General features: G+C 32.8%; 1 protein-coding gene across 1 annotated transcript; it reads right to left on the bottom strand.

The window, feature by feature from the left end:
- Positions 1-2,783: 2,783 nt before the first annotated feature.
- LOC134711466 (TRPM8 channel-associated factor 3-like) lies at positions 2,784-8,734 on the bottom strand. Its single transcript, XM_063572067.1, has 5 exons — positions 8,332-8,734; positions 7,819-7,970; positions 5,485-6,914; positions 4,307-4,552; positions 2,784-3,335 (listed from the first exon to the last, which is right to left on the bottom strand). The coding sequence occupies exons 2-5, from the start codon at positions 7,958-7,960 to the stop codon at positions 2,856-2,858; spliced, it is 2,298 nt and encodes a 765-aa protein (XP_063428137.1). The 5' UTR covers positions 7,961-7,970; positions 8,332-8,734; the 3' UTR covers positions 2,784-2,855.
- Positions 8,735-15,252: the final 6,518 nt, after the last annotated feature.

The following is a 15,252-nucleotide window of genomic DNA, read 5'->3' on the forward strand; positions in this document are numbered from 1 at the left end:
CTTTTGATTCGTTAATGGTTTAAAATCGAATTTGTGTTATCAACTTACATTCAAAAAGTTCTCAATGAGTTTAATGAATAAAAAGCTGTATTTGTTGCAGAACCAATGTTTTGGAAAAAAATAGTCCTGCAAAATTTGTATTCTGCATATCAAAGACCATTTAACTTTACTTTTATTTCGGGAATTGCTAGTATTTCTATAGTTCTGCTTATCGAAAGCAAAGTCTGTCTTTTACATTTTCGGGTATTCGTTGTACGGGTTTGCCTACAACTAGTTTTTATACTTTAAAATATAGTCGTAGTCATGTATTCTTTTTACCAATTCAATAAAAGTCATGATAATGATACCAACAGTAAGAAAGTATTCTTCAGTAAGCATATTCCATGTTTTTTCCCTTCTAGATCCTTCTGGTTAAACAAAAGGGAACAACTATTCACACTACAATCAGATACCATATAGTCTCTGAACTATCTTTTGCATTGCAACTACATTACAAAGTACAACCATGAAGCAAAGAGAAGTTGGACAACATAGTGAATCAACGAAATATCTCCCGTTTTAAGATGCCATTGGTCTAAATACAATTTCTAATGTAGATAAAACTCTCGATGTAGGAACCCTTATTTTTGCAAATTTAAAGCTGTGATTTTGATTTCTTCAACCTCCTCTCGAACGAGCATATAAACTGTGTAATTGTAAATGCAAAATTTTATATTTCATTTAAAATGTATGAATGATACTTTTTCCATTTGAAATGAAGTCAACGAGTTTAAAGTACTTTTCATATTGTTTATTGTGTCTATCTTAATACGATAAAGAGACAGTTTCCGAATATTGTTATACGACAAATAAGTTTCAAAGTCCATACGTATGCTCAAGTCTTGTCAAAACAATTGTTCACGTACTAACACAAATAATACAGTCGGTATATTACGCTCCTATCGATCATTTCATAAACCTCTGGAGGACAATGACCGTAACGGGTCGGTATTTATTCGAGTTATTCATGTACTCAAAATTTATGGAAATTGGTAGTTAAGAACAGAAAAAAAATATACATATGGAAAAAGAATCTTGCAAAAGTCTTAAACGAAGCAATGTAACTCATGACAATTGTTTTTTCCACAGTTGTGTAGTATACAGATGCGATTAATATTTCTATCACATGACAAAAAAACCCAACAAATCCACATTTAAAACATAATGCTATAATTAGAATCTTATTTATTACTTTATTACTTAATTCGATAGGCCAGTTCATATGGAGAAAAATGTGCTTCAGGAAAAATAGAAGAAATTATTTCTATAACATTGAAAATATAATTTTCACATGGTAAAATGGAACAGTAAATTGCATCTTCGAATTTTACATGACTTTTTTGTATATTTTGAACTTGAAATGCTCGTTTATTTGAATATAAGCCAGATTTTGTTGCAATTCAATGTTTCTGTTGTTCCGTTTTGTTTTCCTCTTATGGTTGATGTGTTTCCATCGGTTTTAGTTTGTAACCAGATTTGCTTTTCTCTAAATCAATTTTTGACTTTTGAATAGCAGTATACTACTGTTGCATTTATATATACAACAGTTGATTTTCATTCGTTTTATGTGTTTCAGCTTTTGATTTAACCATTTTAATTTTCCCTGGAGTTCTGTTTTTTTGTTATATTACTTTTTAAATGAGCAATGACCTTTGTATGTAACTTATATTCAACATTCAATTTAATTTAAGTGTTGTCAGAGTTTGGAAGATGAGAATTGTTGAATTGAAGTGTCTGATATTGATTTTCTCCTTAATTTCAATATTAATTTGCATGTTTAGAACTTTTATGTAAGTCCGTTTTTTTTAATATGTTTTAACAGAGAATGAACTTGAATTATTGTCTTTATCATCATTAATTCTGTACTGTACTTGTGCAAAATACATTGTCTTTTTGTTTTGGTTTCTGAGTTGGTCTTGCACCAGAAGAATTCTGTTAAGGTAGCCCAATACAAAGATTTTTATAACTCCATCTCCCAAGTTTTAAAATGCTGTAATTTTCTTAATAATGCTTGAAAATTTATAAAATTGGTAGTGTTGGATAGCTTACAGATTACTCTTTCAAATAAATGCAATTTTAGTATGATGCAACAATTATGTAACCAATTATAATGTTAAATGCGTCTAAAATATTTTTCACCAAAATTCCACTTTCAAATGAACTTAGCTTTTGCATAGGTATCCCTAGAGGGTTGATTTTATCATATGTTGTTCCTATGGCCATTATCTACAAAAGGGTGTCTCAGATTTCAGATAGAATGTATATAACAAATTTTACACCTAATTAAACATTTTCTTCTTTTATGTGGTTAGGATGTTTACACTTATTAGAGATTTATGAGAGAATGGAATACCATAGAGACAATCTGAGACACCTTTTTGAAGCCCATGATGTATTGATTAAGATTTCGTTAAAATTTCCTTTAGAGTTAAAAGATGGCAGAGCTAAATTCATTCAAGTGAACTTACCCAGATTTTGCCACCTAATTACATAATAATTGATTACATAATGCTTGCATAATAAAAATATTGCATTCATTTAAAAGATTAATCTTTTATCTATCTATATATACCTCTTTTATTATTTTCTATGCATTCATAAGAAAGTTACAGCATTTCAAAGGTTAGTGATTGGAAGTAAAAAAATCTTTGTATTGTGCTACCTTAAATTGGTACATTTTAAGTATTTTTGTCGCCCAAAACTTGCGACATGAAAAGATATGAATCAATGTGATTATACTGAAATTGAGTTTATTTCAATATCAAATTAAAGTACATGGTAAATACTAAGTATGTAAGTTCTTTTATTTAATCTACTTATAAAGCAGAACACGAACTTGCATTCTTGGTTTTGTCCTCCTTAGTTTGTACTGTACTTGAGCAATAAGCATATTCCTTTCGTGGTGGTTTCTGAGTAGGACGTGCACCAGAAGAATTATCTTCAAGTTGGTACCTTTTAAGAATTTTCGTAGCTCTGTCTTTTGCAAATTCGCTTGTTGTAATATCATCAGGAAGATAAGGTGAAAATTTGTTCAACTCGTCAATAGCGTAATGCTGAATTGGCCATCCCCAAAACTCGAAAACGGGGCTAAGATTTCTCTTTACTACATTGGAAAAGGTTTGTATCCAGATTGTCTCCTTTTCCTGCTGTGTTGATGGTCGGTTGTCTTCTGCAAGTTTGTTGTAAGTCCGGAACACAGATTTGTAAGCAGTCCAGCCAAAATCTCTCGCTAATTGTGCATATACTAACAAAGCTATACCAGGACTGTCACACCATGTGTCATACGTTGCCCCTTCCTGTAATTAAAAGTGAATTTGTAAAGGAATTTGTTGATGAACAACACTTTCTGCTAAAATGTTCATCTGTAAAATGTGAGAGAGTTTCCATCATTCCAAATATAATTTAAATTTACAGAATTTTCAGAATTGAGATGACCAATAACAATTTATTTGAATAATGTCGTATGAAAATAGTCGCATACTTAAAACAATTTAATTAGTAATTTTAATAATGTTTACGTTTTTAAAAAACTATCAAAAAGCTGGTAAAATTATATATATATTAGTTAAAAGACAGACACATTTTTCTTGTATGGATACATTTAGCTATTTATTTGGGCTTGTTATCATTTGCTTGTCAGAACCACAATGACCTTGTAAAAATAAATATTTCTTCTACTTTTTTTTATATAATTAGAATCACTGTTTTTGATGAATGCACTTACTTATTTACTGCCCTGTTTAACGGTAAAATCACAAAATCAACTGAAAGTGCTTAATTAAGTGGCCAAAGTAAATGATAAAACACATCAAACGAATGGACAACAACTGTCATATTTATGACTTGGTACAGGCAATTACAAATGTAGAAAACAGTGGATTAATCCTGGTTTTATAGCGTTTAACCTCTCACTTGTACGACTATTTGTCAATGTGAAAACATATGACATTTATATATATATAAAAAACGTATATGTTTGTTAATTAAATACGTACATGCAAGTTTCGTATGTATGTTTATTTGCGTGTACATATTGTTTAGGGGTACATAAAAAAAACATGTGGATTTATATTGTTATAGCATATAGTACAAGTTTCAATGAAAAACAACTAATTTTTCATCAGCAGATGGACCTTACAAAAACGAAGCAAATAACACGTTTAGACATAGATCAAAAACTGTCGCTTTGATTTGTTGCATTTTTAAAGGATTTTGTATAAATTTTAAAAATGAAACCCATCTAAATATAACTTATGATATACCTTACCCGGAGATATGTTCTGGCTTCCTCGAACTGATCTCGGACCCACAGATGATCCCATGGTCTTATATTGCAAATAACATCCATAGCATGCAATGTAAACACATTACAAGTAACTTCTATCGTACCATCCCAGGTCCACGCATAGTCCTGGAAATTATGTCCCAGTTCATGGAACATTCCCCAACTTCCCTTCCCGTTGTGTACGTTTAGAATGTGATCTCTGGATAACAGGAAGCAGTCATCATCGATCTAAGTAAAAACAGAACAAGAATGTGTCCCCAGTAAACAGACACCTCACTCACACTATCATTTTCTATGTGCAGCGGACCGTGAAATTGGATAAAAGTCTTATTTGGCATTACAATTAGAATGATCATACCAAAGGGAACATGTGTACTAAGTTTCTAGTTGCTTGGATTTCAACTTAATCCAAAAATACCTTGACCTAAAATTTAACCTGAAGCGGATCAGACGAACGAACGGACGGACGAACGAACGAACAGACTAGAAAACATATTGTCCCTCTACTCGTAGGTGGGGCATAAAAAAAACAAGTCATGCAATAATAAATCTTTTTCAATAAACACATCGAAATATGATAGATAAAAAAATAAAAACTCATCAAAGTTATCAGGATATAATTTTAAAACAGTTTTGCCATTCCCTAATATTTGTTTTATGTTAAGCTAGATGATAACAAAAGGTGATTGATTTGAACGAACAATCGTCTTACTATTAATTGCACTGATAATCGATCCGAACAAGACAACCAAAATTGAATCAAACAAATATGTAGTTTAGTTTTGTTAGAAATGTTATGAAATTTAGGTTAAATTAAATATTCTTGATATAAACGTCAAAGATTTGTTTCCTTCACCAGGATTCTACTTCCAATACAAGATCGAGTTTATATTCTACAAAAACTTGAAATAAAATTGACTTCAACAGAACAAATAATGGTGGTTTGATCTTACAAATGTAAATGAAATAAAAAAATTTGTAAAACATCGCTTGCAATTCTAGATATTTCGAACAATTTCATAGAAATCAAACGAAAGAGTGTGAACGCCAGATCTTTCGTCACAAAAAGACTCACCAGTGACGCTCGAATTGAAAACAATAATAGACCGAAAAAAATACGAAGTATAGAAACGTTCTTAAATATTTATATTGAAACGAACCTTATTAGGATCTGCCACATCAAGATTGGTGACGATTGGATAACCAGAATGCATATAACCAGCAGATGGTTGTTCATCTGTAACCACCCATTCTCCTCTACCATCGGATGGATCCTTCCCTAGTAGATCCATGTGGGCAGATACTACGGAATCCCAAACTTTCACCGTCATTGTTGGATCTGAGAGATGTCTTACAGATGTGGATGGTAAGCTCAGAGTGATTTTGTCTCCAATAATGTCACACCATAGTCCTGGTTTGTTACGTTCGACGGATTCCCAGTTCTTTGCTGTTTTATAAGTAAACATGGGAGCAGACACGACATTGTGTAGTTTCAATTGTATTCTATCCTTTGTACTGTTTGGAGACTGTACATAAACAAGTCCTCCAAATGGACTGCAAATTTTTAACGGCATTGAAGGAAGCGTTCCAAATTCGTCTGATTTAAGCTCTTTTTCAATTCTAATCTTAGGCCAGCGTTTTAATTCAGAATTTGTATCATGAAGTTCGTCACCATGGATACCAATTATAATATCCCATGGATTTTTGGACTTACTCCACGACACTTCCATGACAATACCAGCAGGCAGGTAACATCCAGTTGAATGTAATTTTTGTGTCTGTGAGGAAAAGTTTAATGTGAAAGACTGAGTTTCCGGTGTGTTCTCAAATGTTCCTGGAAATTCTTGAATTCCCTGTGCTAGCACTTCATTCCCATCTAAACCATCTCTGATCATCATATAACACATAAGCATCGCAGCTCTTTTAGCGGCATTTACCTCAACTGGTTGACTGCGTGTCGGAATATAGTCATTTCCTGGTGATAATTTCTGAATCAAATCCACAACATGTGGTTTGTAAGTGATATACAGTTCTTCTGGTGAATAAAATACATTGTATATCATCCCAACTAACCTATTTATCTTTTCTGGATGTTTGTTTATCGCTGCAACTAGATCATTCGGCTTAGCATAGTCAGCCATATTGTCTTTTATTACAATTTCGTCTAAATCGTTATCATTCTCGTAAACCAATTTCCCAGCGTAACAAACACCTATTGCCCTGAAGATGATTTTAAATGGTATATTGTCAACGCCTATTTCATAAACTTGTGCGAAACCCCATGGGCACACTCCACATATTAATCCGCCTCCCCTCTCTACCCACTCAAGTAATTTCAAAATACTATAATCTTCTGTCAGAACCGGAAGTCCATCCCATGTTAATATCCTACATTCAGGCGGTAGCTCATCAAAGTTATTTACATACTCAGAAAAACAAGCTATTTCATTTCCCTTGTACTTGTTTCTCGTTATCCATTTTCTGATATTTTCGTTGAATCGATTATTTTGCCGTTCTGTATCTTTTTCACCAAAACTATTAACTAATGCATCGTGCGAAAATACAATGATTCTTCCTTTCCCATGTTCAGCTGAAAATATAAATATAATCTATGATGATTTTTTAGATTCTCAAATTGTCTCTTTAATTCTTCTTTCTTCTTTATGGCAAGATATGACTAGAGCACGGTCCTATACTGTGAAATGGATTCCTTTGGATTCCTTTTTATTAAAAATTGTTGTGGATTGTTGAACAATAATGTTTTCGTAGAAATTTGATGTCGTTGTTTTGACAAAGTCTTTATAAAAGCGCATATAATAATAATCGTACTTCGTTAAAACATAGGCTATGGACTATCAATAAAATTGAGATTTGAAATGGTGAATGTGCCAAAGAGACAACAACCCGACCATAGATCAGACAACAGCAGAAGGTCACCAACAGGTCTTCAATGCAACGAGAAATTCCCGCACCCGGAGGCGTCCTTCAGCTGGCCCATAAACAAATATATACTTGTTCAGTGATTATGAACGCAATACTAAACTCCAAGTTGTACACAAGAAACTAAAAGTTTAAATAATACAAGACTAACAAAGGCCAGAGGTTCCTGACAGGCGCAAGAATGCGGCGGCGTTAAATATGTTTGAGAGATCTCAATCCCCTATCCATATCAATGTTGTTATTTTATTCCTCGCTATTTGTCATGTTTGTAGGTATTGTAATGTTTGTTTTTACAACATATTTATCACTACCTGTGGTATCTGTTTCACAGTTGGTTTTAAGAACTATCTGTACATTTTTCTGAATGAAAAATAACAGAACAAAACCTTTGAGGCAATTGGAAATTTAAAATACAATTGAGATATTTTGCTAAAATATAATTTGTATAATATTAATAGAAAGGTAACCAGTCGCCAACAACATTTCATTTACTTACTGGAAGCATATGATCAATATAGAAGGACCAACATAAAATAACGTAAAAGAATACAAACCTCCTGCACATAAAACATGTCCTTTCTTATTTGCAAGAATTGCTTGTGTCTTTTCTCCGTAAACAAAAATGACTCCTGGGGCACATCCGGGGAATGATACGCTTTCGACGCCTTCCAGAATGTCTTTTTTCCAGTCTTTCATATCGATTGTCCTTTCAAAAATAACTATAATTATAGTAACGCTTCTATAAAACAGTAATGTCGATAATCGAGATTTAACTGGCTATATTTTGAATTAGTTAGAACACACAGGTGCCACTAGGAAGGTGGATTTGCTTTCCTTTAAACACAACACGCGTACCCCTTGTTTTGAATGTTGCTCGCGATATCATTTGTTGTGTGTTTTGTAATCTGCTATTTTTCCTTTTTTATATATAATTTGTGAGTTAGAAAACGTGTTAGTTACCCGAAAATTTATATATATGACAATTTCACTTAACTAACCAGTACACATATTTTATGACCAAACATATATATGCAACACCAACAATGATTGAAGTAAATATAACATACCTGGTAAACGTCCTTAGTCCCCGGTCATACTAGGATATTAAGATCAGTTTAAACTGGATAAATACTAATGTGAACAGGGTCTTATTCACCATACACACAGTAAAATAAATGTGTACTATAATTAGCTGTTCGGTATTGATTTCATTTTAACTGTATGGAATTGTCAATAATACAAACGGCCAGTAAATAGTCCGAGTATATCGTTTTGCAAAGTTGTGTATTAAATCTAATATATTATACACACGTCCGTCACACTATATATTATATTTCACTTAGACATATCTTCCATTTACTAAACAATACACACTCGATACTGAAAAATGAAATGTTTACTGGTCTGTGACAAGTGTGTCTTTATTTTGAAATTCGATGTAGATAAAGGTATAGATAAAGGTAAACCAAATCTTAATTGCGAACTTGTATTGTAATAATGCATTGTCACGATGGCATAAATTATCAAAACATTGCTAAATATTACATTTCATTTATGATTATGTCTTTGTTTAGTGTCAATAATTTCATTTCATAATATCGCACAATAGATTATATAGTCTTAGAGGGACTCGATTACATGTAATAAGCTTTGTAGTCTTTAATTTTCTATCGCACACACTGTAAGTGAAGCATGTACTAGTTTGCATTCGTTATGATGTTTCGTCTCCTTACTCCTCCTCCGACAAGGGGAGGTCTGTTTATCTGTACAGAGTGTACTTAAGCTCATCCACTTCCGCGAGGTCTGTTAATTATTTATTATGTTTGCGGGTAGGTCAGACTTATATAACTTAGCTCTTGAATCTGATGCACTTTGGTTCTATGGAATGTATACATACAAAGCGACAAACATTGCCGTTGTAAAACGTAGCCGCGATCCATGTTTAGTATAAACAAAGATTATAATTTGGAATAGAAAATGACTGTCATGTAGGGAGGTTCAGTTAACTGTTGTAACACATTTCTCCTTAAAAAGAAACTATCCTCGAACTGAAACCTGCAAGAGGTTAGAGTATCGTTTGACAGGTTAACAGAATAGAAAATAAATGATAAAAAAAATATAGCAAAACTGGGATAAAGCAAGAAACTACGGAATAAAGTACAAAAGAAAAAGAGCAATTTTGACAAAACTCAAAGAATAAAGAATTTTTGGGCAAAAATAACAGAAAGTAAGGATAATAAGTTGTTAAAAACCAGAAACTACCGATAGAAGTATAGGAATGGATGACGTTAAGTGACCAAAACAATTGTGAAAACTGATACATCCCTTTTAACTTGATTTTGGCTAAAAGAATAGAGCATGGCAAACAAAGAAATAAAGGAATTTCCAGTTGGTTGTATCTGCCCGTCAATGTTTGCTTATGACATTTCAGATATAGTTTGGCCCTTGCATCACTAATGAGACATTAATTGTGAACGCCATAAAAAAGAGCAAATGGTATGTTATTGGTAAGAAATTTAAAAATGACAATAAAAAAAACCCCAAAATCATCATTTTTGTCATATATTCTAGTTATAAGTCGTCCATCTGCGTCAATATAAAAAGCTAAATATGAAGAAGATCAGAAATAAGACGACAATAACTAAGCAATGTTCATCCCTCGCATATCGATAAAGAGGCAACAGTCAATCAAAAACTGAGGAATAAGCACGAAATATAACAGGAGCGAGTCCTTAGGCGTCGAAAGGGTAAACTTTTCCTACTATGGTAGCAATACACAGTTAGAAGTTTAGTCTCGCATTATAGCCCCTGTGAATCTTTTAAATATGAAAGTTTTTGTACAATAAAATTGATTTTTAGATAATTGAAGAATAACATAGCCTTCTTAGTGGGTTAATATGACCATTTAGATTGATTTTAACATGTTTTATAGGCCATTTCTATGATTGACAGTCCGTATTTTCCTATCCGTACCGTTCATAGGTCCACAAATTATTGCAGTGTTTATCAACAAAGATTTTGCGCTCGATTTTTTCAATTCAATTTTATGGAAAAACGAGCAGGAAGGCATATGATTTTATTTGGACCAATTGATAGATATAAACCTATGGATTCAGGAAAGGTATCACTGTAATTCATTGAAATTTTCCTATAGACCAAATTTTGGAGACTTTTGTGACATGTTCACCCCCTTTTTTGCTATATTTTGTATCTAAGAAATGCAGATTGTTGCCATGGTTACACCCAAAAGGGATTATAGTTCACCCTGATGACCATTAGAAATCAAATCTATGGAAGATTTTCTTTCTACAAGTATATGCATGCATAACACACATATAAAGCCTTCTTTGTTAGACATGAGGGGAAAGAGGGTGTTAAAAATTTATGAGTGTCAATTTTAAGTTTTTTTCCTAACTGTGTATTGCTACCTATGCATGAAATACCACTGAACAAACCCAAACTCCGTACAGTGATCGTTTCCCTTCCGGAACTATTTTCCTTTACTCCATCAATGTAGAATAGTAGGCGGACCCGTATGCGGACCCGTATGCGGACCCGTATGCTGATCGGAGCTGGAACTGCCGGGGAGTTTGGAGCAAATCCACACTGTATTAAAAATTTGACATCGGATGTTCAAATGAATATATACTGGTATATGAAGATCTAATTATGACCGCGAAACATATCGATATATAAAAACCCATCCAACAATATAAGTATTACTATCAGAATTTGAGTTGCATCCTACTTTTATAAATAGTAACCTGCCTTAATGTCACGAATAACATCTTTGTGATGATCAATCAAATTATCGCCATTTGAATACAACTGAACTTTGGTATGTTGTTATGGGTCAGAAAACTTTTCTGAGTATACATGTACCAATCGTTTGAAATGGGTGAGCTTTTGGTTGTTCAATTCGATAATGGAAAATCCGTTTTGAATTTGCCTTGGAGTTCGGTACTTGTTATTTTACTTTTCATATCCTAACAATCAACAGGGGTACGGACTAGATAAACAACAAACATTGGTTGTCTTAGCTCATTGATCCATTATCATTTTTGAAGATGAAATGTGTTACTTGAATCTGAAGTATAAATAGAGAAAATAAACGATAGATGTTCTCTGGATGCTTACAGTTCATACTGATGATAATGCTTCCGGAAATAGCAATTCCGACAGTGAGTCATTGCAATTTCATACATCAGGCAATTTAGGGTTAACTTTGTAGATAAATCTGTTTCACACACCATGCCTTTTCTGGTGAGATAGATACAACTCATATATATCGTCATGTGCTTACGTTCTGGTTCTGATATCTATATTTCATAGAGACATAACTTGGAATGTTACCAGTATAAAAAAAAACATATGGATATAGTGGTGATATTGAATAGTTCAGGGCATATACATTATATAATATGCCGCACAGACATATGTTTTGTCGTGTAAATAAAATAGTATTGCTCGCTCTCTCTCTCTCTCTCTCTCTCTCTCTCGAAGTTGGGTGGCATCACTTTCTCTAAATGAAAAGTTTTTCCAACTATCCTATATTAGTCCGTCGTGCTGTTGATTTTAATATAGCTGGTCACCTTTTACCAAATTAAATGGGTTTACTGTAGAAAATGGGATATTGTATAATAGTGTATTATCAATTCTTGTTTACATTTTTTAACGCCACTTAGTGTGTCCTCGTGAGAAGTATTTGTCTTTGAGTAACAACATCATTATTCTTTATTTCCTTTATTTTCTTTCTACACGCATCGTCAATATCTATCGATATTTGTTTTACTTGGTCCGTTTCTTTATACTTTGCAGTAATTTGATCTTTCATCGATGTCAAGTCTTCCTTAACGTTTTTTATTTTATTTCCATGCTGAATTTCTTTATTTATAAATTATTGTCTAACTTGGAGTATTCCTTGTTCTAAGGTGTATCAATAGAACACACCAAGCAATACAATTACTGGCAGTAACAGAATAATTTATCATTCTCCATTACTGATATATTTTAAACTTGTCATTTCATTTCTAAAATAGTAAAAAATTGAAAACAACACGTTCAATAATTTCTTGCGTCCGAAACGCCTTTCTGGATTTACCTTCATCAGAAACGCTTAAAGACAAACTTTTGAAATAGTACAATAGCACGAAGGACATATCCTTTTTCAAAGTTTAAACCTTTTTTCTAATCAGATGATGTAGGATAACTATAGTGTATCATGCAGGGTAAATGTCTTGAATCCTTTCTTGTATCATGAAGAGTATATATCTTGTAAATCCTTTCTTGTTCCATGCCGGGTATGTATCTTATAAATCTTTCTTGTACCATGCAGAGTATATTTCTTGTAAATCCTTTCTTGTACCATGCAGAGTAAATGTCTTGTGAATCCTTTCTTGTACCATGCAGAGTAAATGTCTTGTGAATCCTTTCTTGTATCATGCAGAGTAAATGTCTTGTGTATCCTTTCTTGTACCCTGTCGGGTAAATGTCGTGTAAATCCTTTCTTGTATCATGCAGAGTACAAATTTTGTAAATCATTTTTGTACCATGCCGGGTAAGTATCTTGTAAATCATTTATTGTACCATGCAGGGTAAATGTCATATAAATCCTTTCTTAAACTAGCAGGTTATGTATCTTGTAAATCATTTTCTTGTACCATGCCGGGTAAGTATCTTGTAAATTCTTTCTTGTACCATGCCGGGTAAGTATCTTGTAAATCCCTTCTTGTACTATGCCGGGTAAATATCTTGTAAATCCTTTCGTGTACTATGCAGGGTATGTATCTTGTAAATACTTTCTTGTATCATGCAGGGTAAATGTCTTGTAAATCCTTTCTTGTATCATGCAGAGTATATATCTTGTAAATCCTTTCTTGTACCCTGCCGGGTAAGTATCTTGTAAATCCTTTCTTGTATCATGCCGGGTAAGTATCTTGTAAATACTTTCTTGTACCATGCCGGGTAAGTATCTTGTAAATCCTTTCTTGTATCATGCAGGGTATATGTCTTGTAAATCCTTTCTTGTACCATGCAGAGTATATATCTTGTAAATCCTTTCTTGTACTATGCAAGGTATGTATCTTGTAAATCCTTTCTTGTATCATGCAGGATAAATGTCTTGTAAATCCTTTCTTGATCATGCAGGGTAAATGTCTTGTAAATCCTTGCTTGTATCATGCAGGGTATATATCTTGTAAATCCTTGCTTGTATCATGCAGGGTATATGTCTTGTAAATCCTTTCTTGTACCATGCCGGGTAAGTATCTTGTAAATTCTTTCGTGTACCATGACGGGTAAGTATCTTATAAATTCCTTCTTGTACTATGCCGGGTAAATATCTTGTAAATCCTTTCGTGTACTATGCAGGGTATGTATCTTGTAAATACTTTCTTGTAGCATGCAGGGTAAATGTCTTGTAAATCCTTTCTTGTATCATGCAGAGTATATATCTTGTAAATCCGTCCTTGTATCATGCAGGATAAATGTCTTGTAAATCCTTTCATGATCATGCAGGGTAAATGTCTTGTAAATCCTTGCTTGTATCATGCAGGGTATATGTCTTGTAAATCCTTTCTTGTACCATGCCGGGTAAGTACTGTAAATTCAGAAATTATTGCGTGCATTTATTATTGCGATTTTGTCATTTCAGACTTAAATGCGATTTTAATTTTTACGATTTTGAGGAGTATCCTATTAAATTCATATAAACTATTTCAAAATGCGAGTTTAAATTATTGCGTTTACAACTCAGTCGCATTTTTCCGCAATAATAAAAACCTCGCATTATTTTCTGAATTTACAGTATCTTGTAAATCCTTTCTTGTACTATGCAGGGTAAATGTCTTGTAAATCCTTTCTTATACTATGCAAGGTATATATCTTGTAAATACTTTCTTGTATCATGCAGGGTAAATGTCTTGTAAATCCTTTCTTGTATCATGCAGAGTATATATCTTGTAAATTCTTTCTTGTACACTGCCGGGTAAGTATCTTGTAAACCCTTTCTTGTACTATGTAGGGTATATGTCTTGTAAATCCTTTTGACTACACATCTGCTAGTAATCAACATGTTAAATTTTTCTGACCTACGTTGTTATGTCTGTTGTCTTGTTAAATTATATTTGACTTAGAACTGTTGACTTTAATAGATTTGATTATTTAAAGTTTAAATAATAAGATATGGGTTTCTGCATATATTTTGGAAAAAAAATATGATATGGGATAAAGAGGGTGATAAAGATTCTCCTCATTATTTCGCTTGAATTTTGAAATGTACGTGTGCAGATTGTAATTGATAGACTCTGAGACAAATTAACTGTTCGTTATTTGTAATAGAAATCGAAAGGACAGGAACTAATTTTTATAGCGGAACGTGATGTTTTATGATAGTACAAGATTCCTTTGATTTTCCTACGAACTCACTGAATAAGGTTAGACTTATATGAATAATGGAACAAGACGACAAAAAAGAAGCACAGTTGTTCCAAACACGTCCTCCACAGGTAACATATAGGTTACCAATAACAAAATAAAGCATCATGATAATGTTAGTTTCAGAGATTGTTTTGTTTGCATCAGAGTGATATTTCATAATAAAAAATCCATCCCTTCGGTAGAAAAGATAATTATGTTTTCTCATGAATTTTTTTTAATTTGTGTTTTAATATGAAATTGGAAATAAGTGTGTACAGAAAAGAACTGCAAATATTTGAATATCATTGCAATAGAAAATATACTCTAACAGATCTTTAGAATTGTATCCACATCTTTTTAAGCCGCCCATAGACTAACAATAACTCTGAAGCCCGGCTTTGAAAGCTTATAAACAAGGAGTGTAATGATTTAATCAGACGTTCATTGAAGCTCTTTGAATACCTGGCAACTTATGTAATCAAGTTATTCGATAAAGTGAAGGAAGATCCGGCTCATTGAAAATATCTATGAATATTCTGGATTTACTTGTTGGTAAACGTCACGGTGGTATA

This window comes from Mytilus trossulus, chromosome 3, assembly GCF_036588685.1.
Source record: "Mytilus trossulus isolate FHL-02 chromosome 3, PNRI_Mtr1.1.1.hap1, whole genome shotgun sequence".
NCBI classification, from domain to species: Eukaryota; Metazoa; Mollusca; class Bivalvia; order Mytilida; family Mytilidae; genus Mytilus; species Mytilus trossulus.

What these genes read in the sequence shown, in the direction of transcription:
- LOC134711466 (XM_063572067.1), bottom strand. Translation starts at nt 7,960, where the DNA reads ATGAAAGACTGGAAAAAAGACATTCTGGAAGGCGTCGAAAGCGTATCA. An exon ending in ATGTGGCAGATCCTAATAAG is followed by an intron (nt 4,553 to 5,484) that starts GTTCGTTTCAAT and finishes GTTTTTACTTAG; the next exon opens with ATCGATGATGACTGCTTCCT. An exon ending in AAGCCAGAACATATCTCCGG is followed by an intron (nt 3,336 to 4,306) that starts GTAAGGTATATC and finishes TTTTAATTACAG; the next exon opens with GAAGGGGCAACGTATGACAC.